Source organism: Bufo gargarizans, chromosome 3, assembly GCF_014858855.1.
Source record: "Bufo gargarizans isolate SCDJY-AF-19 chromosome 3, ASM1485885v1, whole genome shotgun sequence".
NCBI classification, from domain to species: domain Eukaryota; kingdom Metazoa; phylum Chordata; class Amphibia; order Anura; family Bufonidae; genus Bufo; species Bufo gargarizans.
This window is the reverse complement of record NC_058082.1, coordinates 422,763,383-422,790,331: the sequence shown is the minus strand read 5'-3', so window position 1 is coordinate 422,790,331 and position 26,949 is coordinate 422,763,383. Positions and strand designations below refer to the sequence as shown.

Sequence of the window (26,949 nt, the reverse complement as noted above, 5' to 3'; positions counted from 1 at the left end):
AAGGGAGCAGGGTACTGTGAGGTCACTGTTAAGGGAGCAGGGTACTGTGAGGTCACTGTTAAGGGAGCAGGGTACTGTGAGGTCACTGTTAAGGGAGCAGGGTACTGTGAGGTCACTGTTAAGGGAGCAGGGTACTGTGAGGTCACTGTTAAGGGAGCAGGGTACTGTGAGGTCACTGTTAAGGGAGCAGGGTACTGTGAGGTCACTGTTAAGGGAGCAGGGTACTGTGAGGTCACTGTTAAGGGAGCAGGGTACTGTGAGGTCACTGTTAAGGGAGCAGGGTACTGTGGCGGTCACTGTTAAAGGGAGCAGGGTACTGTGAGGTCACTGTTAAGGGAGCAGGGTACTGTGGCGGTCACTGTTAAAGGGAGCAGGGTACTGTGAGGTCACTGTTAAGGGAGCAGGGTACTGTGAGGTCACTGTTAAGGGAGCAGGGTACTGTGAGGTCACTGTTAAGGGAGCAGGGTACTGTGGCGGTCACTGTTAAAGGGACAGGTGCTGTGGAGGTCTCTGTTAAGGGGGCAGGGAACAGTGGAGGTGACAGATAAGGTCACAGTCCTCAAGGAAGTGGGGGGCTGTGAAACTCACTGTTAAAGGGACGGGCTGCTGTGGGGGTCCCATTTTAAGGGGGGCTGTGGAGTTCACTGTTAAGGGGGATACTGTTGATATCTTAACCACACACAAACATTAAATGAAATATACCCGTGTGAAACCGGGTCCTTCTGCTAGTTTCTTATAAGGACGCAGCCTAGTCTGGTACTCAGCTCGACAATTTTTTTATTTGTATTTTATTTCTATATTTTGAATAGCCATGACTTTTTTAGTTTTTCTGTTAACATAGCTATATGGGGAATTCTTTTTTGGTGGGGAATTGCATAACTGTTTTACTATTTAGAAAAAATATATATTTATTTTACTCACTTATATAGCACCAACATATTCTGCAGCGGTTTACAGACATTGTCATCAATCGCTGTCCCCAATGGGGCTCATAATTTAAGTTCCCTATCAGTGTGTCTTTGGAGCGTGGGGGGTATCCCACATGGGGAGAACATTAAACTCCATGCAGATGTTGTCCTTGGTCGGATTCAAACCTAGAACCCCAGCACTACAAGGCATCACTGCTAACCATGAGTCTCCGTGCTGCCCCCAAAAAGCCTTTTTTAATAAAAAATGTTGTGACTCCATATTCGACAGAGTTTATTTTTTGTGAGGCAAGCCGAAGATTTTATTGATACGGTTTTCAGATACATGGGACTGTTTGATTTTTTTTTATGGCGTTCACAGTGCTGGTTAAATAAGGAGATATTTTAATATAATGGTTTTTTGTGGACATGGCGATACCAATTATTACAATTTTCTTTGTCCCCTTAGGGGAATTGACCAGCAGTCTCTTGATTGATTGTTATTTCTGGCAGGCACGCTAGTACAGCCAATATTAATTACCAGGACATGGCAGACCTAGGGCCTAACTGCTCAGATACTGTAGTTGCTATTGACTATTGCTGGGATTAGACTTAGGCATCTTTCAGACGAACGTGTCTTGTGCGGAAATCATGCTCCGTGTGTGAGCGTGATTCCCCGTTATGTACACTGCTCGTTTCTCAGGAAAGCATGGTATTAGGCCTCTTTCACATGAATGTGTGTCCCCCGTGGCCGTGCTGCAAACCGCAAATTGCGGTCCACAATGCACGGGCACCGACTGTGGTGCAACCGCATGTTGATCGCGACCCCATTCATCCGTCCTTTCCGCAAAAAGATAGGACAAGTTCTATCTTTTTGCGGAACGGAACCCCACAAAAGCACTCCGTAATGCTTCCGTTTCGCATCTCATCTAGGGATTTGCGGACCCATTCAAGTGAATGGATCCGCATCTGTGATGCAAAATGCACACAGTCAGTGTCCTGTGTATTGCGGACCCGCCTTATGCGGGTGGCAATATGGTCACGGGGGACACACAGTCGTGTGAAAGAGGCCTTATACAGATTTATAGTGCTGTGTGTCTCTGCCTGACCTGTATCTACTGAATTATACTGACAGCATTATGTGGGTCACACAGAGACACACTGCATTATAAATCAGTATAATGCCGTGCTTTCCTCAGAAACGAGCAGTGTCCATAACGGGGAATCACGCTCACACACGGAGCGTGATTTCCGCTTAGGGCCCGCTCATCTGAAACTAGCCTTATCTCCCATCTCATCAGTGAGAGCTGGTTGCCTGCTGTGTAATATAGCCGGCTCCCGCAAGCGATGGTGCCATTGCCATGATGTACTATTACACATCCTGAACATCTTGGCTACTATGACGTAATATTACACCATGGAGTGTTAAGAGGTTAAGAAATGTAAAAAAAAAAAAATTTTTTTTTTTAAATGTTAAAAAATATAAAGCATAAAAAAAAAAAAACTTTTGCCCCATTAAAAATGCATTATTATGTATATAAAAAAAACTAAGTGCACATAGCTGGCATCTTTCATAATGACCCAAATGATTACATTTTCTCATTATTTGACCTGCATGGAGAACGCTATAAAAGATAACCCCAGAATGAATATTTTTTCCTATCCCTTAAGAAAACTGAATACAAGTGATCAAATGATTTTTTACAAGTGCATTTTTGTAATAAAATGTGTATTTTCTTTCCAGTGATCTGCTATGGACAGCGCCATTACTTTGTGGCAGTTCCTGCTCCAGCTTCTACAGGAACCGGGAAATAATGATTTGATATGCTGGACGTCAGATGATGGGGAGTTCAAACTTCTGAAGGCTGAAGAAGTGGCCAGGTTATGGGGGGAGCGCAAGAACAAGCCGAGCATGAACTATGACAAGCTAAGCAGGGCGCTCCGCTATTACTATGTGAAGGTAAAGAGCCGTCCATATAGATGAACACGTAAATCAGACATGTGTCTGTACTTAGGTCCGGCACACATTCTCTGTGCTAACTATGTCTTTATGGGTGAAGCAAAAATGCAAGAACCATGAGGTACATCCACACCTGCGGCAGGCATTCGGGTATTCCGTTCCACATAGGGACAGAATACTGGAATTGCTGTATCTGGCGTAGCTCGCTGCATCCCCTTTACTATAATGGTTTTCCAGCAGGAATACCCCATTCTGCCTGGCATAAAATACTGCATGCATCATCCAAAGGGGCGACGCAGCAATTCCAGTACTGTGTTCCGCTGCCAGTACAGAATACTGGAATGCCTGCCACAGGTGTTGACTTACCTCAAGAATGCAGCATGATGCTGGCTATATTTGTTTAGGTTATACTGAGGTTGATTTCAGTTACCAGCTGACTTAAAGGGGTGCTCTACCTGTTATTTTACAGATGATCTATCCTTTAGATAGATCACCAGCATCTCAGCTGTTTGAGAAGACAGCAGAGTTCCGCCATAGCACCACCGCTGCCTTCTCGCTGTTTCCCGCAGACCAGTGAGACCGGCAGTCACGACTATTTCACTGACCTGGACGCGGCTCAAACTCGTTAAAGTGAGTGGGGATGAGCTACGCCCAGGTCAGTGAAACAGTCGTAAAGTCACTATCCTGCCGGAAACAGCTTGAAAGCCGTAGCACTACTGTGAGCGGCACTTCCTTCTCAAACTGTTGTTCAGCTGTGGTCCTGGGTGTTGGACCCCCGCTGATCATTGGCAATAAAAATGCGTAGAACCCCTTTAAAGGGGTTATCTGGTGACCTAGCTTCTGGAGCTTGGTACAGCTCTCAGATGGGCTGGTTGCAGCTCAACCCTTTTGAAGTGAATGGAGCTGAGCTGCATTACCAAGTACAGCCACTATACAATGTCTGGCTGTCCCTGTAACAGCTGATTATCCTGAAGATAGGTCATCATTATATTTACCTATATAACTCTTTTAACCCCTTCAGGATCCAGCCATTTTTCACCTTAAAGGGGTTACCCAGACATACCTCCATTTTCACCCAGGCAGCCCCCCTGACTTGAGCATCGGAGCAGTTCATGCTCTCCTTTGCCCTGCGCGATGGAGTTCTGATGACGAATCGGGCTCTCCATAGGGCTTCCAGGAAGCCCGGTGACGTCATCGGTACTGATGGGCGAAAGTGTGTTATTGGAAATAAAAGCAGGGCAAGGGAGCGCCTTGGAGCATGAAATGCTCCGATACTAACATCAGGGGGGGGCTGCCTGGGTGAAATTATGGGTGTGTCCGGGTTCAGCTCTGAACCCGGACCAGGCCATTTTTAGCAAATCTGACATGTGTCACTTTATGTGGTAATAACTTTAAAACGCTTTTACTTATCCAGGCCATTCTGAGATTGTTTTCTCGTCACATATTCTACTTCATGACAGTGGTAAAATTGAGTCAAAAGACTCAAATTTACCAGAAATTTATAAAAATTAGCCAATTTACAAATTTCTATTTCTCTACTTTTATAGTATATAGTAATACCTCCAAATATAGTTATTACTTTACATTCCCCATATGTCTACTTCATGTTTGGATCATTTTGTGAATGTCATTTTAATTTTTTCGGACGTTAGAAGGCTTAGACGTTTAGAAGCAAATCTTAAAATTTTTAAGAAAAGTTCCAAAATCCAATTTCTTCATGACCAGTTCAGTTATGAAGTCACTTTGTGGGGCTTACATATTAGAAACCACCCATTAATCACCCCATTTTAAAAACAACACCCCTCAAGCTATTTCAAAACTGATTTTTACAAACTTTGTTAACCCTTTAGGTGCCCAGCAAGATTTAAAGGAAAATGGGAATAAAATGTAACTTTTTTTTTAGCAGATTTTAAATTTTAATCTATTTTTTCTGCAACATATCAAAGGTTAACAGCCAAACAAAACTCAAAATCTATTACCCTGAATCTGGAGTTTACAGAAATACCCCATATGTGCTCAAAAACTGATGTATGGGCGCACGGCAGCGCTTCAGAGTGGAAGGAGCACCATATGGCTTTTGGAGAGCGGATTTAGCTGGAATGGTAATTGGAAGCTATGTCGTATATGAAGACACCCTGAGTTGGGCCACAGTGGAAACCCCCAAAAAGTGACCCCATTCCGGAAACTACACCCCTCAAGGAATCTTTCAAGGTGTGTAGTGAGCACTTTGACCCATCAGGCATTTCACAGAATTAGGAAACACTTGGCTGTGAAAAGGAAAAATTAAAAATATTTACAGAGAAAGTTGCTTTACACCCACATTTTTCACTTTCACAAGGGGTAACAGGACAAAATGCACCCCACATTTTATTCCCCCTTTTTCCCCCGAATACATCAACACCCCATATGTGCTCATAAAATAAGCAGGGCTCTAGAGGCAAAGTGCAAAATATGGTTTTTGCAGGCCTGCAGACGTGGATTTTAGGTTCCATGTCACATTTAAAAGATTTGTGCTCATGTTCCCTCAGCAGCACAGGGGAGAAGGAGTCACTCTCTCCCTCCCCCTGTGCCGCCGCTGCTGCCGCCAATAAGAATAGAGACGGCGGGCGCACTGCGCCACCAATGATAGTAAAGGACCTTTCATGAGTCCAAACATTGAACTAACTATCAGGATATGTAGAGCAGCGCCCAGGGATCTCACTGAACTTACTATTATTCCTGGGCGCCGCTCCGTTCGCCCGCTGTGGCCCTGGGTATATTCTACCGTTCTTTATGCTAATTGCTAGCATCGGAGCAATGGTGAGGAGACGGCCCTTTTTCTCAATGGGTGTCTCCTTCTCCCTGGCTGTAGCGTTGTCCCATCAAAGCGCAGAGCGTCACAGCCAGGGAAAAAACTCACCTTCTCCCTGGCTGTGACGCTTTGCGCTTTGATTGGACAGCGCTACAGCCAGGAAGAAGGAACTCCGATTGAGAAAAAGGGCAGTCTCCTCCCCATTGCTCCGATGCTAGCAATTAGCATACAGAGCGGGAGAATATACCCGGGGCCACAGCGGGCGAACGGAGCAGCACCCAGGAAGTTCAGTGAGATCCCTGGGTGCCGCTCTACATATCCTTATAGTTAGTTTACAATGTTTGGACTCATGAAAGGTCCTTTACTATCATTGGTGGCGCAGTGCGCCCGCCGTCTCTCTTCTTTTTGGCAGCAACGGCGGCACGGGGAGGGAGAGAGTGACTCCTCCCCTGTGCTGCTGAGGGAACATGAGCACGCTGACAGCAGCTCGCTCATGTTCTCTGATGCTAGGCTGCGCAGTAGGGCAGCCTAGTATTGATAAAAATCAAATCCCGGTATCGCATCGATACCGGGACAAGAGTATCGATTGGGTACCGATATTTCGATACCCGCAACAACCCTAGTGCAAACTGAGCAGATGTGATCAGTAATGGACATTACTGATTGGGGCATAGTGGTTGCAAAATGCACGTACGCAGATTATGCGTCCGTGCAAAATTCTAAACTGACACTAAATGATGGCCAACGATAGAGATTTTGTTTATATCGCCAAATCGCGGTAGAACATGGCATGCGCCGCTCTCGGCACTCGCCATGTTCTCTTGAGACGGTTGTCACGGATGATGTTGCAGAAAGCTGGAACTTATAAATAAACATCTGACTGGCTTGATCTCAAACTAAGGAGCATATGGGTGAGCCCTATAAAACCCCTAGAGCTCTCCCTAACTGCTATGCCCATGCAAGGGTCTCTATGGTAGACTATTGAATGCCCACGTACCTAATACTGTGTGACACCTGAAAACCCTATAATAGTGAGGGGACACGACCACCGGCTCCCTGCACTTAATACGGACGGAGTCAGGGTCACCTAGAATCAAACCAGCAAGGAAACACAAATAAAGGAAAAAGACTTATCTGAGGAAACAGCAGCAGCAGCCTCCAGCAGTGAAAACCTCATCCAGAAAGTAGTATAAACCGCAAAGTGAGGCAGTACGGGAGGGAATATAAAGAGAGACAGTTAGTCTAAATAGGTGACACCTGGGAGAAGGAAAGGAGATGGAAGAGTTAGAGAAGACCTTCTCACAGAACTGGCGGTGACAACGGCACAGTGGAGAAGGAGGGAGTCCCTCCCTCCCCACTGTGTGCGGCTGCCACTGACCACCAATGAAAACAGACTAGGAGGAGGAGGGACTGTGGCCACTCCGCCACCAATGAGAACAGAGTAGGAGGAGGAGGGACTGTGGCCACTCCGCCACCATTGAGAACAGAGAGGAGAAGGAGGGACTGTGGCCACTGCGCTACCAATGAGAACAGAGAGGAGGGACTGTGCCACCAATGACTATAGTTAATATGCCTGAATACAAACGTAGCCTGCATGTGCCAGCCATATCCCATACCTGGCCTCTACTACTGGGGTGCCGTGATCCACCGCAATTAACCCGCCCCGCAGCTTTTTTCAGCTTCCGGCGCTGCGATGTGCCGGTCTTCATTGACCGGCCAATCGCAGCACTTGGAGCTGCAGGGGAGTGGTGCAGCACCATGCTGCCCTTACCCATTATGCCTCCCTGCCGGTAAGAGCAGCCATGGTTCCCCCGATCCCCCCGCGATCGCTCCCAGAGCCTGGCGGACCTTGCGCCATACATGTACGGCGCTGGTCCTTTTTTGGCTTCTTATAATCCTTATACTGTGATATATTAATATATAATGCTATTACTCATTTTGGTTCAGTAGTTAATAAAAAAAAACAGACTTTTATAATATGTAAATTACCTGTCTACCAGCAAGTAGAGCACTCGCTTGGCCGCTCCATCCTCAATGCGCCTGCGCCGATGACGTCAAATCTACACCCGGCGGTGCTGCACCACTCCCCTGCAGCTCCAAGTGCTGCGATTGGCCGGTCAATGAAGACCGGTACATCGCAGCGCCGGAAGCTGAAAAAAGCTGCGGGGCGGGTTAATTGCGGCGGATCACGGCGCCCCAGTATTAGAGGCCAGGTATGGGATATGGCTGGCACATGCAGGCCTTTAAGGGGTTAAGCTGTGTTCACACTTTCAATATTTTCATGATGTTTTTGGAATCAGTTCTGCACTTAAATCTTCATCAAAGCTGCAGACATTCCTCATCCAGTGTGAATGGAATATTTCCTATCCAATTTACAGGCAGCGGGAAAAAAAACTACAGAATGGATGTTAAAATGTGAATAGCTGCAATGTAAAGTCTGGAATTTAGCTATAATGAAGGTCAGTGGGGATAATCCTCAAGCGGATCCTCTGGCACATCAGTGACAGAATTCAGAAGTGTCCGCCTCAGATTTTTGTCATGTATGGTAAATCCTGAACACATGAACATACCCTTAAAGGATGTATGTGCTGTCTGAGTTCGTATGTGCTGTCTGATTTCCTGGAAAACGTAACAGCTGGTAGGGGCGAAAGAGCTTTGACATCATACCCTCAAAAATATACATGCAAATAATTGCAAACCGTTTCCTTCGGCTGTGAGACAAATATTGTTGAATGGGAAAAGATCCAGTTTTGAAGCAGAGTCATAGGTCGGTTTTCAGTGAATGTGAAGGTAGAAGAAACAACCAGGCGTCACTTTGTCATCAAGGTAAATATGGCGACGGATGCATTAGCAACGGTCTGCCTGTATGTCATGTTTTAGCATGTTTTGTACTTCTCCGTGAAATTGATTAGACTATTCTCTTCTCCAGAACATCATCAAAAAAGTGAATGGGCAAAAGTTTGTTTACAAGTTTGTCTCATACCCTGATATCCTGACCATGGATCCGGCGACGCTGAGTAAAGCTGAAGGAGATACAGATGGCAACTCTGCCAATCCTGTCAGCACCCTCTTCATGCGCGACAAGGAGAACTGTAGCAAGGAGCGACTAATGTGTCCTCCTGCCAAATGCTCAGGACGTAATGATTACATTCACTCTGGGCTCTACACATCCTTCACCCTCAATTCCTTAAATTCATCCGGAGTAAAGCTCTTCAAAACTACAAATGTGGAATGTACAGCTGAGAAGAAAATGACCCCAGAGGTTTCCCCATCAGTCATTAGGTTTGTGACCACACCAGCTAAAAACCATGAGCCTGCACCCATTATATCTTCAGTTCCACCCCACCCTCCAGAACCCCATGAGAAACCTGCAGAGCCTCCACCAGGTGTAATAACTGGTACTTCTCTGGTTCCCCCAGTCACTTCCATTTCGCCCATTCCAGAACATTCACCAGCTTTATCTCCTGATTTGACTCATCAGGATATAGCTGACGAAACCGATTTGGGATCCCCACAGCATCTTGATTTTGCTACTGACATGGCGATGGAGATAGAGGAATCACAATTAGATTCGAAGGCTGATCAGGAGCTCGATGCCGAGTCTGAACCAGAAGCCTATGTACTGGACAATAAGAGCACCAAGTCTAAAAAGCCCAAAGAGCTGGAGTTAACTCCCACACTGGTCATCACAAGTAGTGACTCCAACACTCTTGGTATCCTGAGCCCTTCGTTGCCCACGGCATCTCTCACGCCAGCGTTTTTCTCACAGGTAATGCCACTGGTTTCTCTAATTCTTACATTCCTTTACAGTTGAGCAGAATCTGCCTGGTTTATGGTGAAAATCAAGGAATTGCTGCAACATGGTTCCAAGAATATTCACTGAAATGCTTTGACATAAGAAGGCCACTGACTATGCCAACCAGGTGGGCTCTCCACCTAAGAACTGCTTGACTAGGGCTACTTTCACACTAGCGTTTTGCTTTTCCGTTTGTGAGATCCGTTCAGGGCTCTCACAAGCGGTCCAAAATGGATCAGTTTTGCCCTAATGCATTCTGAATGGAAAAGGATCCGCTCAGAATGCATCAGTTTGCCTCCGTTCTGTCTCCATTGTGCTCTGGAGGCGGACACCAAAACGCTGCTTGTAGCGTTTTGGTGTCCGTCTGACGAAGTGGAGCCAAATGGATCCTGGCACACAATGTAAGTCAATGGGGATGGATCCATTTTCTCTGGCACAATAGAAAACTGATCTGTCCCCCTTTGACTTTCAATGGTGTTCAAGACAGATCCGTCATGGCTATAGAAGACCTAATCCGTTCATGGCAGATGCATGCGGTTGTATTATTGTAACGGAAGCTTTTTTACAGATCCGTGACGGATCCGCAAAAACTGCTTGTGTGAAAGTAGCCTCATGTGTGTATCTTGTGCCCTAGATTTTTAATTATAAGCCAGGATGTTGTTGATATAAGGCGTACCAGTATCTTGCTACTTAGGGTATGTTCACACCTTGCATTTAGACAAAGAATTTGCTGATATTTCTGTGCCAATATTTTCATTAAAAAAAAAAAGCTTAGCATCAGTGCGCCGATGCCGTAGGTCATCGTAGGGTTGAAATCCATGTAACTGAAAAAGAAACAATGAACATGTTCCTTGGTCCACTGAGTGGCGCTGAACCAGTGTGGGCATTCATGACATGTACAAAGGCAAATCCATAGCAGAAATCCAAACGTCAGCTGCAGATTCCAGAAAAATCTGTGGTGTGAGCATACCCTTATTGGTAAGGATACTTTCACACTAGCGTTTTTGTTTTCCAGTATTGAGTTCCGTCACAGGAGCATTCTGAATGGAGAGCATTCCGTTCAGGATGCATCAGTTCAGTCCCTCTTACGTTTTTTGGACGGAGAAAATACCGCAGCATGCTGCGGCCAAAAATACTGAACACTTGCCGGATCCGGAATTACTTTACATTGAAGTGTATTAGTGCCGGATTCGGCATTAATTGTTCCGGCAAAACGGATCCGGCTTTTCGGTCTGTGCATGCACAGACCTTTAAAAATGCAAAAAATAATTAATACAGTTTTTCCAGATAACACCGGAGAGACGGATCTGGTATTTCAATGCATTTGTCAGACAGATCCGTCTGACAAATGCCATCAGTTTGTGTCCGGATTGCCGGATCCGACGGGCAGTTCCGGCGACGGAACTGCCTGCCAGAATCCTCTGCCGCAAGTGTGAAAGTACCTTGAGCCATTGCTTCACACACAATGAATTGAGTTTTCTTGGACTTCTGGAGATTGAGCTGGGGCTTTGTCTTGAGATGATATAGTAATATGTGCATAAACTCTAGTCCTGATGTCACAGTGATCCTTCACATGCAGGCCAGAGAACTTTGTTATCAGCTGTGTCCTACAAGATGTCTTTTTAACCCCCTGTTGACCCGTAGAAGCATGTATTAGTGCCAGTTGCAGAGAGAAATTGGTCTAGACCTTGGTTTCTTACCTCCCTGTGACCTGTATTCTAGTAAAGTTTACCATTGCTAGTTATAAGTATACACTGTTTTGCGGATCCGTGTGGCTGTTCTGCCAATTATGGAACATGTGAATAGGATCCATTTCTATTGGATCCATGGTTTGTGCACCAAAATACAGATATGGTTGTGCGCAGAGGTCTCAATAACGCCTGTACAAGTATCATCATAGACACTTGTTCAGGGCATTTCACTCCTTAAAAAAAAGTCTAAGGTAGACTGTTCCCCCGAAATTCATCAGTGTAGGGCCGCTGGCGCGCTGTGCAGCGATGCTGCTGCTGCCTGCAACTAGCCAATAGCAAAGCTCCTTGTTATTGGTCGCTTTGAGCAGGATGCCCGATCATTGGGTACACAGCTCTGATGTTAGGAGGAAGAGTCCTGCAGAAGCGTGAGGTCCTCACTGGGTGGCGCTTGCAGGGTATGCGGTCTTGGTGGGGGTCCCAGTTCTGAGCCCCCCCGCTGTTCTCTATAATGAGGAGTCTGAAGCACTCAGCCGAGCGTTGCTGAGCGTGGTGCTGAAGACTGCCTCAATAGAAAGTCTATGGGACCATCTTCACTACTGCGCTCAGCGGTAAGGTAAAGCGGCGCTTGGCTGAGTGCTTCAGACTCCTCGATATAGAGTTCCGCAGGGGTCTATATCGTACAGAATCCAAAAGAAGAACATTTGTATTAGGGCTCCACAGTCAGCCGGCCTGGAGTGAATGCACAGCAGGCGGTTTTAGCCAAGTGAAAAAGTCCAGTCCAATATAGTGGATATTCCCTGTACTTTATCACTTGTCTATGATATCCTGCTGTGCGTTCACTCCAGAACCCTTCCAGGGGCTTTTTAACCCTATCCTGTAAGGAGGGTAGTAATGTTATTTACATGGGACTGTATGTTGGAGAAGCTGACAGGAGGGGGTGGTTATTTACATGGTTAGTGTCATGTATACTGGCATGAAGGAGGCCTAAATGATACCCTTTTGGCCTCTGAAGAGGGGCCTATGAATGCATTTGACATATAAGTAGCACGTATGCCAGACATGCACTGAGAGCACAATGTGAATGCACCTAAATTCAGGAGATCTGAAATCAGACAGGACTCCCCTGTACATAGACCCTTACCTCTATTTTGGTTGCTGTGACCAAAGTTCTGGCGTAGCACTGCAGTTACGAAGGTTAATGGGCCGTGTCCTGACAAGCAAGATGCTACGACCCAACAACTGCAAAAAATCTAGCAGTGTTGGATTTCTTCACAGTTGTCTTGTTTCAGCAACCCATGGTTTACAACGTGACCCCATTCATTCGCATTATGTCGCAAAGCTGCCGCGCCACACAGTGGTCTTTGGTCACAGTTTCCAAAGGCGCCATGTTGTCCCATTATGGACACTCTTCATGCCAGTCATTAGCCCTTTATGAACACCTGGTTACCGCCTCATATTATATACACCAGGTATGCTTAGACTACATGGTACATGTCATGTCACTTAGGGGCTAAAAACGTACTTGTGTCCCCGCAGTTGTGCGCCAGCTAGATTTACTTCAGACATGAATTCAAAATCTACAAAAAGGAGGGTTTTCCCAAGTTTAATGTGACAGTTGAGGGGTTAAAAAGAAAGAAAAGACCTGGACATTGAAGTTTGTACAGAAGACATTCAGGCAGTCTTAGGGGGGTACTGTTTCCGAAATTGTGTATAATGGCGGCTGGCAAGAGTAGAAGGTGATTCCCACAAACTGATACCGTCCCTGTGTCGAAGAGACCCGGCAGCTGATCCTCCCCTGCACATGCACGTTCCCACAGACTGGTGCTTTTCTGGCGTGTTTCGTCTTGTTCCGACATGGCTGAGCAGAGCTCCAGTGGCTCGCTGGATTAACCCCTTGACTTCTGATTACGTAAGTCTTCAATAAGATGTCATGTTAGATTTGTAGAAACAAAGCTTCCCACTCATATGACTTGGTCATAGAAGTCCCTCTGAATCTCTAAAGAAAATGTGCCCGCCATTCTGGTTAGAGCATAGATTTAAGATCTCAAAGTGTCTCCAGCCATATATTCTTTTAAGATTTTGAGCTTGATTTGACTTCTGCTTGTGTTGTCTGGCAAATCAGCCCTGTTGCCCGGCTTTCCTCTGTGCTGAATCCATGAAGCTGGCACTGACACCTGTCAAACACCGCTCCTGCCCTGCGGAGAGAAGACGCTGACTACTATTTAGCATCTGAACCGTGATGTACGTGTGTGTCATATGCCGCAGGGAAATGTATGGAGCAGACTGAGGAGCTGAGCCCCCTTTATACACCTGCCTGCAGTGACCAGGATTAGATGCCACAGTCAATAGCCACATCATAGTGGTTAGACAGACCTCTAACCCGAATTATCTTCGCTTCCTAATTTGATCATTACTGTGGAAGGGGGCTGCTGTGGCTACAATGGAGCTGAGACTGCCATGTCTGTTAAGGCTAGTTTCATACTAGTGTTTTGAGGTCCCGCAGAGAACAGCCTGACGCAATTCTCTGCATTCCGGCATTGCCGGAAACAAGCACATCACCGTCCAGCCCCATCCACTATAATGGGGGCCGGCAGAGATCCGGCTGCAACCTGGCAAATATGCCCAGAATCGGCCAGACAAATACTGCTGCGTGCAGTGGTTTTCGTTTGGCCAATTCTCGCCATCTTTGCCGGGTTGCAGCTAGAGTTTAGCTGATCCCTGTTATAGTGGGGCCAGCGGGTGTCACGTAGTGTCTGGCAGTGCTAGATGACTAACACTAGTGTGAATCTAGCCAAAGAAAGTTATGGAGAGCTGTGTCTACTGTCTAATTGGGGGTAGTCTGCTCCTAAGATTAGCGAAGGGGAGAGGAGAAGAAGGAAACAGTAAAAAAAATGGGAGGGACCTTAAGAGGAATATGTTATCAGAAAATGACTCATTGCTTCAATTTCATTTTTATGTTAAATAAATAAATATATATATATATATATATATATATATATATAACAAAAAGCTCCTGGGCAGCACCACCAAATAAAAGTGCAGGAGAGTGCCAGCGGTTGAGGTGGTGGTCCTACCACCTATACATCCAATAAAAATACGAATACCGCAGCACTTCCATAAAGTACACGTGCTTTATTCACCAATAAGGCGCGATGTTTCGGTTCACTCCATGGAACCTTTTTCAAGCAGTGATAACAAACAATAGCGCCAGTACAGGTATATAAGGAGGTGCAATAATCAATTATTCAATTCATCCAATTAGTGCAGAACAATCCATAAGTTACACAAATGAACATAAAAGACATGATCCAGTATCATAAAAGTGCACAAGTACAAAATGTTCATACATAAGAGTAGGTATAATTCATATACTCTAATTCTATAATTGTTTATAAGTGCATCATTACTATCCATCTATCTATCTATCGTGAAAGTGACAAGTGCAAAAGATTAAAAACATGATTACATAAATGAATAAAAGGGAATCAACGAACCAGCATGGGGAAAGACGGCGTCTCACTGTAAAGAGTGCGCATGCTCCTGTCCCATACCGGAACTGCCGTGACCCATCCTCAGCTGATCATGACATATCCGGCTCCTCTCTGGAACGCAGAGACGCGACGCACGCTCAGAGTTCGTTGATTCCCTTTTATTCATTTATGTAATCATGTTTTTAATCTTTTGCACTTGTCACTTTCACGATAGTTAGATAGATGGATAGTAATGATGCACTTATAAACAATTATGGAATTAGAGTATATGAATTATACCTACACTTATGTATGAACTTTTACATTTTGTACTTGTGCACTTTTATGATACTGGATCATGTCTTTTATGTTCATTTGTGTAACTTATGGATTGTTCTGCACTAATTGGATGAATTGAATAATTGATTATTGCACCTCCTTATATACCTGTACTGGCGCTATTGTTTGTTATCACTGCTTGAAAAAGGTTCCATGGAGTGAACCGAAACGTCGCGCCTCATTGGTGAATAAAGTACATGTCACTTTATGGAAGTGCCTGCGGTATTTGTATTTTTATTTTATTTTATATATATATAAGCATTATTGGTGATGTCTGTTTTTTATTTTTTATAATAATAATAATTTTCTCTACAAGTAATCTCTCAGTATCCATCAAATTATCATCACAGGCAGGATTACAGGGACATAAATCGCCGCTGTATACATAACTGAGGATCCATTATTGATATCACAGCTTATCTACTCCCTCCTGACCTCTGCACAGATCACAGAGCACGCCCAGAAAAATCTACTGTAGAAGTTAGTTACCGTAGGTCCCCTCCTGCCCATGGCCCATGTGGTTGCTCTCAAAGTACAGGAAGTCTTGACCTATTTTAGAATATTATAGCTTCTCTTTTATCCCTTGAAGCAAGTTATGGAAATACATGGGTCTGGCATATTTGGTTGGTCTTTTGTTCTGTATTTTCAGTTCACAGAAAACTGCTACTCTTAGGAAACAGAGCATTGTTTTTCAGGGTGCTGCCACAATTGTCAGAGAGCTTTGAGTTGTAAAGAAACACCATACGATATTTTGGGGTGGTGTTAATACAAAAAACACAAGTAACACCCTGGCTATGGCAGTTGTGGCTTAAAAAAAGAAAAAAAGAAAAACAACTATTAAATAAAAACATGTTTTTGGAAAAACAATGTCCATGTCGTGCAACTTGTTTGAAAGGGATTTTACGGGGCTGTTATAGATTACGGGGCTGTATAGAGAAGCTTTCTAATATACTATGGAGGACATTTATCAAAACTGGGCAAAGGAAATGTGGAGGAGTTGCCCACTGTAACCAATCAGTGTGCTTATTTTATTTTCAAAAAGAATTCTGAAACATGAGAGCTGAGACCTGATTGGTTGCCCATGTCAAAATGGTCAGGTATTCTGGGCAAGTTATAGGCAATCCTCTGTGAGATAAATGTATCAGCAGTCCGATTCTCGTATCCCCCTGGTGTCCAGACTAAGTTTACAGGCGAAAGCTTAATGTGCCCATAAATATTAGATGAACGTTGGTCAAACCCGCCGATTTCAGGGGGACTGCCAACTCTTCCCCAACGGCAGGAGAGAAAAGTATCGGGTTGGGTAATTTCAGCATGCCCAATCCTTTTGTTCTCAGGAGAGCTAAAAAGCCACCAGAGGTATGTGACTTTTTCCTCTCTCCCCATTGACAATACATGCACACTCGGCCCCAGTGTCCATATGGAATGGGGGGGGGGGGGGGGGGGCAGCTGTTGGCTGAATGAATGTAGGCCCTACAGCTTTTTAACATATTTTTTCAGCATAAGACCGAAAAGATATGACATATTAAGTCTGCACAGACTTTCAGCTGCTGGGTCCAAAAAGAAATGTTCTCATTCACTGACATCAAACAGAGATATTGACAATGTTTAGGAATTGAAACACAAGGATATTAGAGGTCCTGATGACAGTCTGGCAAATTCTCTTTCAGTTCACGCTGTAGTATAACACAGTGCAAGCCGTCTTATCCTTCAGGTAATGCCAACCGCGTAGAGCGGTCCCTGGCACACACGGAGTACACTGTCCTACTTACAACCGATTTCAGTGAAGTAAATGCAGGAAATGTCTGGTAATTTTGCACCCCGGTGATATTCTATCTGTGACTGCCATTACAATAAAATACTGACTGTAATCTTCCTCTGTTCCAGACACCTATATTGCTGACGCCAAATGCCATGCTCTCAAGCATTCACTTCTGGAGTACCCTTAGTCCGGTGGCCCCTCTCAGTCCAGCCAGGCTACATGGCAGCTCCCTGTTCCAGGTGAGTTACTTGCGCTTCTGTAATGCCACCTTGTTTGTTGTGTCATCTAAATAATCAATTCTACCAGAAGAGTAAGGGCTCATTCAGACAGCCGTAGTGTTTGGCGGTCTGCAAATTGCGGATCCACAAAACATGGATATCGTCCGTGTGCATTCCGCATGACTGGCACTATGATAGAAATGACGATTCTTGTCCGAGATTGTCGACAAGAATAGGACGTGCTCTATCTTTCTTTCGAGGCTGCGGAACACAACTACGCATGTGGACAGCACACGATGTGCTGTCAGCATCTTTTGCGGCCCCATTGAAATGAATGGGTCCGCACCCGTTCCGCTAAATTGCAGAACCGATTTGGGCTCGTTCATACGGTCGTCTGAATGAGCACTATGGCTGTGTTCCTACCACATCTGGAGTACGCTCTGATAACAGTCTCTCGTAACTAATGCCAAAATCGCTTTCATGTAAAAGCAGGTACATGTATTTTCTCAGTTGCTGGCCTCTAACATTATATTTTTTAGACTCTGTTCACACTTTTGTTGATTGCATAAGCCACACTGTTCTACTGGAGCAGTTGTACAAGGGACAGCATGAACGCACAATGCACTCCATTGGCATAAAATGGGATCCACCAAGTCATGGTGTCTTTCATTCAAGGCTGCTCATTATAGGCCGTCACAATCTGATCGATGGGGGTCTGACACCCTCATCCGCTGATCAGTTGTTTTGCAGTAGTGCCAGAACTACACAGCTTTGTTGTGCAGTGGACGGAGCTGGTTACTGCACTGCTGCTCCCATTGATGTGAATAGGAGCAGCACTGCAGTAACCAGCTCCATCCACTACACTGCACAATGGACAGAGCTGTGTAATTTCGGGACTGGAGCTACTGAAGCACAGCTCATCAGCGGGCGTGCCATCACTTTTAAAGGGTTGGACAACCCCTTTTGAAGGTGTCGCCTGACATAAATGGAAAATGATCGACATTGCAGGAAAATCCCAACATTTCAGCACCTTGGCTCCCATCCCCACAGTTTCGGTTCCCTGCTGAAAGTTATGACGTCCATCTTTGCTTACCTGGCTGCTGCAGCTAATCACTTGCCTCATTAGTAACTTGTGCATGAATGGAACCTGACCACCGAGGCTTTGCACACCCTGTCTGTGGTCACGTGATCATGAATGGTACATAATCACTTTCAGTCTGGTAGAGATGGGAGCAGCAGCGATGGAATGGCAGAGCTTTCAAAAGGTGCATGATGTTTTTTTTTTGTTTTGTTTTTTACACGCTTTCCTGTCATTCATTTTTCATTTATATCAGATTTTTCTGATACAGCCCTCCAGATCCCCCTCATAGACAAAGAGTTAAAAGTTAAAAATCTGACTGCTTTAATACTGTTCAAGAGATTGCGGTCCCTACCTGCTTTCTTGGACATCTTGGTGGTTAATTTTTCTACTGATTTTAATGCCTTGTTGTTTTACTTGATTCTAGTTTCCATCAGTCTACAACAGCCACATGCCGCTTGCATTATCCAGCTTTGACAGCCCATCTACACCTGGACCATTCTCTCCTGATTTACACAAGTCCTAGCAGTCACATTGAAGGGCCGGACACAAGGAGAAGAAAATGCTCCAGTCAGGTTCATTATGAGCTCTTCACTATGTCAGGTTCCCTAGATTGAGCTCCAATCTGCTTTTCTTTCACCTCTGATTTATGTATGTTCTTGCTGAATTAACCTTGTAAATCACCATGACATTGGCTAATCAAATGTCCTCTGAGGAAATGTTGGAAAGTGGCCATGTCCTTTGCACTTGAGTCAGTGTCAGTGTACACACAAATCAAAGACTCATACTATAGAGTATGTAATAACTCTATTTTTTCAGCAGAATTTTATCTAGCAGAACCAGGATTATTTTTGTATTATATGCAGGAATGACTTCTCAGGCGTATGCCTTAATTCTGGTCCAGTCATTTTACCAAATCCTTTTACCTTGGAAGATTTACAATGACTTGGTATTTTATAGGAACTGAGACAAAGCAAAATTTGTATGGGAATCTTTTATAACATGGCCAGCCTTCCCTGTCAAAAAAAATAATAATCTAGAAAGGAAGCCACAATTTTTCCTTCCTTTCATGAAGTAATTATAACTTGCTGGTGGGAAACACAAAGCACTTAAACTGGACCAAACCCAAAGGGAAGGAGCAGACGTCTGAAGGTATTATTTAGAAAAAGGCGAACAATGGCTTAGAAAACAACAAGGATGATTTGCTTCAGTTGATGGCACCCACGATAGCATGCGTCATTCACACAGCGTGAATATGGAAAACCGAAGGCTCCCAGGAATTAGCACTGACAGCCTGACAAAGAAAGAGAAAGAAGACCTCCAGTTGTTCGGAATCCTTTGAGAGATGCTAAAAAGAAGCCCCAGAGATTGACGTCATGATCCAGGATCTGTAAAGTCATCTTCTTATCATCAAGTGTGCCCGCTTCAAGTGTCTTTAGCTCCTGCTCCAGAATTTTAGGTTTTGTGGCTTTTTTTTAACTGCTCAACCTATGCAATTTTTGTTTAATAGAAATGATATATTTTAATATATTAGCTGGTACATTGCTTAAGCACAGATGACAGAGAAGGACGTCTAAGACTAATGAAGCCACTAACCATAAGATTGTCTAAGTATATTTTTAAGGGAAGCATTTGTCAGAATTTCTGTCGTATTACAGTGTTACTAGAGTGGTAGGATCGGAGGATTGCCTTCTTTTAGAGGTAACTGCGTTTATCACAGGATAAGGATCAGACTACTTTCCCTTGATTCGGCTTTAAAGGGGAACTAACTACGAGCCGTTTTTAGGAGCTGCATTTGTTACAAGTAGAAGACATTGTTTGGCAGCAATAGGAGACACCGTTTATACAAGCTATTGACTAATCATTTTTTGGGGGTCTTTTAAAAAGAGTCTACAGTAGAAAAAAATCATCTGGAAGATAAGTAGCAGTGTATAGTACTCTCCATCACCTGTAAACACCCCTCATGTCAAAGGGGTTGTTCACCCGGTCCCGCGGTGGGAATCATACTTTACATGATCCCCGCTGCAGGTTCCAGCTCCTTCGTTCTCCCAGTTCCACCCCTGCCCCTTGGTCATCCTGCATCAACATCCAGTTCACACAGGTGGCCACTGGCTGCCAACAGTGTCATTCATGCATCACGTGACTCGGTAGCATGTCACCACTGTGGCCAGTCATTGGGTGCATCGGCTGCGTGACCAGATGTTGACGCAGTGGAGCCGGGGGAGCAAAGGAGTTGGAATCCAGTGGCAGGAATCAAGTAAGTATGATTCCCACCACAGGTCTGGCCATGCTGGGGAGTCTGCAAAAAAGGTTCCTAAGGGTTAACAACACCTTTAAGAGGCACACACACATCTTAAGTGTCTGACTTCTAAAGGGGTTAAACACAGTTCCTATAAGTACATCTTCTTCCACTGACTGTCAGACCGAGGTAGTTGTAATGTTACTGGATAATGCCAACAGTTATCATTAAAGGTAAGAAGAGGGTGAGATTTGGCCTAGAAATCAAAAAAATGATTGTGCAAAATATTTCTCCATAGTACATCAGACTACTTTCCTGTTAAGGTGGCCATCCACCTTCGATAGCTGCTGGCCAAACACGACAGCTTTGCTCCTGAACTCCCAAATACTTGTACACATGACTGCATGTGGTCTTAATGGGGAGAGGGGAATACATCTCTGTCAGACACCTCATCTTCCTCCAGAACAAAGGATCGGACATGCTGAAATCACCATACCCACTCCTTCTTTCTCCCTGACATCTTCAGTCTAGGAACTGTCAGGACCTCCCTGTACACATTAGATAGTCAGCATGTTTGGCTGATGGACAATCTTTCAGACCACCACAGTTACCCGCTATCTGTCCTTGTCAGGTGTCATTATTTCCACACAACAGATCGGCGGGTTTAATGTGTAATTTCAATCAAACCATCCACATATGTTTTTTTTCCCCCTGAAATCTGTGTAAATCCAGTACCTTGTCTGCCATGTTGGGGTTCATCTCCAGACAATCATTTTCCACTGCAGAACCTCTTTAAACGAAAGTTAGCGGATCCTCGACTATTTTTTATGGTGGTCTGCTTGTGGTTTCACTGGAAGCTCTTGCATATGTATTAGTGTTCTCTGTGTGTCTTTGCCCTATGGCTTCAAGCACTTTCAGAAGATGTGTTGTTTACTAGTCATTGTAATTTTGGGGAGTTTTAATAGTGTATCTGCTGGCTGTAGTCTTTCTTATACCCAGAATTAATAGTACTCATAGCAGGAGGTCTATAGTTGTATCTGACAGACAAACAGCATTCTCTGCAAACAAAAAGGGAATGTCCATCCTTTGCACCATTTTGTTTTAAATCAGAATTCTAGGTGAATATTTTTCTATCTTTCTAGTAAGCATAGAAGTTAGATAATTGTGGCAGTAACCACTTAGGAAAGCTCACAAGCTCACTGCCTACTGTGTATGCAATAAACAACAGGAAAACTATGCACTGAGCTCCTGAGCGCCCTCTAGTGGTGGCTTAATGCAGGGGATTTTTTGCTGTTGGATGAGTGTCATCTACCAAGTAATTATGGATATGGGGCTCTAGATCTCACAAGGGAGCTCTTAAGTTAGCCATACACACTAGTCTTTTGTTGGGCGTTGTGTGTACGGAGCTCCCGACAGATGATGTTGGGGAAGACGAGGATCGAATTAAATGAATATTTTTACCCGATCCTTTTGTTCTTCCGGGGGATGAGCCGCCACCAGAAGTGTCTGGTAATGCCTTTCTCCGCTCTCGCCATAGAATACACATACACGTTCGGTCGAGCTGAGTGTGTATGGGGGAAGCAGAGAGAGAGAGAGAGTTGGGAGAGATAGCTGTCAGCTGAATATTGGCCGACTGCTCTTGAATCTGTATGGGCACCTTAAAGGGATTGTGCGGGTTCAGAGCTGAACCCGGACATACCCATATTTTCACCCAGGAACTTAAAGGGAACCTGTCATGTGGATATTTGATTATAATCTAACTAATTATATACAATCATTAACTACTAAAAAGTACCTTTAGATGTATTTACTTACTGGTGTGACAGATGGTTACCTCATAATATACACACAAAGATGCCGCATGCTAATGAGCTGATTTGAGTCCAGCGTGATGTCATTGAGTCCAGCGTATATTTAATTCAGAGCTATAGCCACTCCCCTGCTCACCTGCTGCTGATTCATATGGAAACAAACTGTCATTCAGCAGCAGGTGGGCGGGGAGAGTCAGGAGCTCATGAATATTCATGACTCATCATTATCAGCTGGATATTTTCAATACAAGATGTTGGCTGATTGACTGGATCATATAAAGAAAGTGACCCAGCATTTTGCTAAGCGAATCAGTCACTTATTTATGTTGCCCTTAGTTAGGACACCATAAAACTGGTGACAGGTTCCCTTTAAGCATCAGAGCAGTTCATTCTCCAATGCTCTCCTTTGCCATGCGCTGAATTGTGCAGGACAAAGGCATTTTTCAGGAGATCCGGTGACCAACCGGGCTCTCCTTAGGGCTGCCAGGTCTAGGCTTCTGCCCAGAAGTGAACCCGGTGACGTCACCAGCACTGATGGGCGGAAGCTTCTGCCCAGCAGTGTATTATTGTAAATAAAAAAAGCCCTTACCCTGCGCAATCTAGCGCAGGGCAAGGGAGAGCATCAGAGCATGACATGCTCCGATGCTAACATCAGGGGGCTGTCTGGGTGAAAATATGGGTATGTCCGGGTTCAGATCTGAACCCTGAGAACCCCTTTAACTGTTATTAAGATATATTAAGAAATTGATTGCCACAGACTTGGACTTAGAAACGTCTTGGCGTTACAAGGTGGACATTCACTTTTACCTTTACTTTGTAATTTGTAGTGCGCTCCACTGCACAGCAGGGATAACATGGCGAATTTTACATGTACTTGAGTCCATTAACCTGTTTACTCAAGTATGGAAAGAATCCATATCCATATTCCCCAGACCTCACCACTGACCATGACTCCACTTGTAACCTACTACTGGGTGTCTTTAACAAGCAGTTGTCACTAACATAAATCTAGTGTTAATCAATTTGTAAGATTGTTGTTCTCAGGATAAATGACGTGCACTAGTATACAGGCTTATGTGTGTTTACAATGCGGCATTCCACATACAGTGCTTTAAAGGGAGTGAGGCTGCAAGTGCCCACCGGAGTGTTCAGGTAATCCACCAAAATCCCTTCCTTGCACCTCCCCTTTATCTTAATTGATGGCCCATTTGCAATTTGACATCACCCTCTCCTGTGCTGAAATGCTGGACAGCGCACGCGCAGTACAGTGTAGTAGTTAGGTTAAGGCCCCATTCAGACGAACGTTTGGCCTTCGTGCCTGTGTTGCAGACTGCAAACAGCTGGTCCTCAATACACGGCCATGTGAACTGTGTGCTGAGCAACATATGGCAAAAGATAGGACATGTCGGTGAGGAGGCATGGATCGGAGGGCTTCAGTGTTTTTCCGTGGGCTTCCGACATGTCCTATCTTTTGTCGCATGTTGTGGATCGCGGACCCATTCAAATCAAGTCAGCACCGCAACGTGGAGTTCAGACGCCAGCCGTACAGTCGCCTGAATGGGGCCTTATCTGACAAACTTCCTTTAAATATTTTAAACAACAAAAACCCCAACAGTCTAGCATCCGTGAAAATCCACTTAAAGGGAAATTATAATCTAAAATCACTTGCTAATATAGTAAGCCAAAAAGGGAAGCTTTAGCCAAGCATGTCCAAGTGGCTAGAAGGGGTAAAGCACTGGATCACAGTGGAAGGTAGGCTGGCGTCCTCATCTAATTCCGTCCTCTGGGATGAAATCATCTAGAAATCGGTCAGCAGAAGTTTACTCAGTACCACAATAAGGGAAATGCTTTGTTATTAGGGATTCATTGTTTACACTTAGGGGTCACTGAGTTTTCATAAAACGTTTGATATGTCATAAGACTTGATCTGTGGGGGTCTGCGTGCTGAACGCAAGGGGGCTTGAGCTCTCACATATCATGCTCGGAGGAAGCGAGACAGTCACATACTTTCTTTTGAGCCCGTCTTCTGAAGCAATGAGCACAGCTCTCTCCTCGTTCTAACGATCGGTGGGGGACTCGGCACTCAGACCCCACCGATCAAAACGCTTTTATAAAATCTCAGTGACCCTTTAAAGGGTTTTTTGGAATCATCAAGATATCATTCAAAATTGGCACAATCAACACCAAAACGTGCGAATAATGCGGCAGATGTATCTTGAAAAAAACAATCTAGCCTGCCGATCCCTTGGTGCTCCCGTGCTGATAGTTCCATGGTCACCCTTGCTGGTCTCTGTTTCCCAGCACTGACCCATGTGAGTGCTGCATCCTGCGATTGGATAAGAGCCGCCTCGGGATTGCTAGATGAGTATGCGATTATCCGCATCTGCTGATCTGCTAGGAATCCATGGCAGAATCCGCAATGCTAGGATACGATTGCAGATTTCCTCTTCCCCATTAGTTGCAGTGGTGAACGTCCACAATAAATCTATGCTTTTTCTGCATCAGAAATTGACGTCCTGTCTGTCTGCGCTAGAGGTGCTCTTTACTTCTCCCCTCCTGTACCAGCGGATCACGCTTATTAGTACATGACTACAACTTCTGGCCGATCGCTGTGACTAAAGAACCAAGTATTTTTTATTATAGTGTCATATGACAAATGGCACCTTATGGGGCTTTTACATAGAGAAAGTAGTAGCTGTAGTCTGCAGCAGTGAATAGTAATATGTAAACCATTGTGGACAATGAAGCCAAAAATCCTTTTAAACTATGCGTATATATTTTTACAAGTTGGAAACGTGCGGCACTTTTATACAATTTTTAATGTGGGTTTCATATTGTAATCAGTCCATTTGATACTGATGATTGTAGCTTCAGATGTTGTACAGCATGAAGCCGGTGGAGATGTCAGATGATGGTTTAGTTACATAGGAAGGCAATTTCTAATCTTACCAGCCATGTCGATGGTTAATGTCATTTGGTGTAATGCAGCTTCTTAACCTAATTGGGTTTGCCAGCATTTCACAGCATTGTGTACAAATGTACTAACCGTGGTTATATCTGATACTTACGCGGCCAGGTCCACGGTAGGTCTGTTATGTATCTTGGGTTTCCGACAAGGTTTGTACTGTGGATGAGTCGCACACTAAAGCTGGCCATACACTTTAAGTAGCTGTCAGTCGTATGCTTTGCCCCAACATACGGGCACCCTCATACATATTAGATGGTTGATGGTGAAAAACCTTAGGAACATCTAAGGATCAGGGAAAACCTCTGTGATTGTTAGTCCTTCATAAAGTAGGTAAAGACTTAAGACACGGCAGAGTTGGCCTTCTGACCATAGGAGTTGATGAGACATCTCCCTTTGTATGAGCAGTTATCAAGTGGATAACCTAAGGGTATGTTCACAGGGATCTGAATGGGACATGCACATAATGTGGAAACAGCCCCATTCTCATGTATGGAGCTGAATTACTCTCACAGAAATCTCTGCAATGAATCTGCTCCGTGTAAATATACTCTAAAAGTTCTTAAAGGGGTTCTCCAGGCATTTGGACTAATTAAGGCATGGTGCTAACCTGTGGAGGGAAGTTCTTTTACATAGGACCTCAATGCTGCCGTTTCCGCTCTGAGCTTTTTCATCTGGGTCCCGAGTGGAAGTTGCCAATACTTTTCCTGTTCAGCTCCATCATAGTCAGTGCAGCTGAACAGGAAAAGCAGCGGCTGCATCCAGTCAGGACTAGGGCTGCAGTAAACTATTATTTTAGCAATCGAGTATTCTACCGATAATTTTTATGATAAATCGAGTACTCTAATAAGAAAAAATGAATTAATAGACTGTTTTCCTTTATAAAAACTCATCAGACCCCCTGCCATCAGTCCCCAACACCCTTCGTTCCCCCCTGTGCGATCAGCTCAAGTGCATCAGTTCCCCCCAGTGCCATCAGCTCCACTATCCACCAGTGCCATCAGCTCCCCCCCATGCCATCAGCTCCGTTCCTCCAGTGCCTTCAGCTCTCCCCCACCCAGTGCCATCAGCTGCCTCCCTAAGTGCCATCAGCTTGCCCCCCTAAGTGCCATCAGCTTGCCCCCCAGTGCCAGTACTTACCTTTCCTGTAGGGGCTACACTCCACAGCTCCTCCATCTTCTTCTCCGCTCGCTGCACTGCCATCCTGACGTCACACAGCGTTGGGGTCATAGTGCATGCATACGTGCATGCACGGGCTGAAAGTGCAGCACGGTACGGGCCGGCAGGTGACCACGGAGCGGTAAGTAATAGCAAGCGCTTCACTCCCGCTCCGTGGTCACATGACACAAACGAAAGATTTTTTTTTTTGTGACAAATTACTTGATTCATTTGAGTAATCGTTTCAGCCCTAGTTGTGACCCAGGCGGAAGATCTTGAGCGTGCGACAGTGCAGCGGAGAACCCCTGTGTGAGATGAGTTTTGTTTCTTCTGGCTAGATGTCCAGTCATTTTTGTCTCTGGTTAACCTGCATATATTGGTTCCCATGTGGTTGTTAATGGCTGTCATTTATCACATTTCAACGGAAATTCCTTTGCCAGGCCGAAGAACATCTCAACAGTAAGATCCAGCTCATGGACTTTGAGACCTGATGTGATAATGTATATCGTTGAGGACAAGTGTCCCATCCAGTGATAGTCTTTTGTCTTATAATGTATTATGCTGTATGTATATTATTACTCTATGTAGGAACAGTACTCTTCTAAGGCTACTTTCACACTAGCGTTGTTTGAATCCGGCGTTCAATACCGACACCGGAACTGCCCGCGGGATCCGGAAAAAAGCGTGAAAACGGATTACATTTGATTTTGATCACAATGAAAAAATGCATTGGAAAAAACGGATCCGCCATTTATGGACTTTTTTTCCC

General features: G+C 44.7%; 1 protein-coding gene across 1 annotated transcript in view; it reads left to right on the top strand.

The window, feature by feature from the left end:
• ELK4 (ETS transcription factor ELK4) overlaps positions 1-22,019 on the top strand; it is a 40,552-nt gene extending 18,533 nt beyond the window's left edge. The window contains exons 2-5 of the mRNA XM_044288427.1: positions 2,650-2,865; positions 8,586-9,425; positions 16,837-16,950; positions 18,435-22,019. Of these exons, the coding sequence (XP_044144362.1) occupies positions 2,659-2,865; positions 8,586-9,425; positions 16,837-16,950; positions 18,435-18,533 (1,260 nt within the window). The 5' untranslated portion in view covers positions 2,650-2,658 and the 3' untranslated portion in view covers positions 18,534-22,019. The remainder of the gene's footprint in view (positions 1-2,649; positions 2,866-8,585; positions 9,426-16,836; positions 16,951-18,434) is intronic.
• Positions 22,020-26,949: the final 4,930 nt, after the last annotated feature.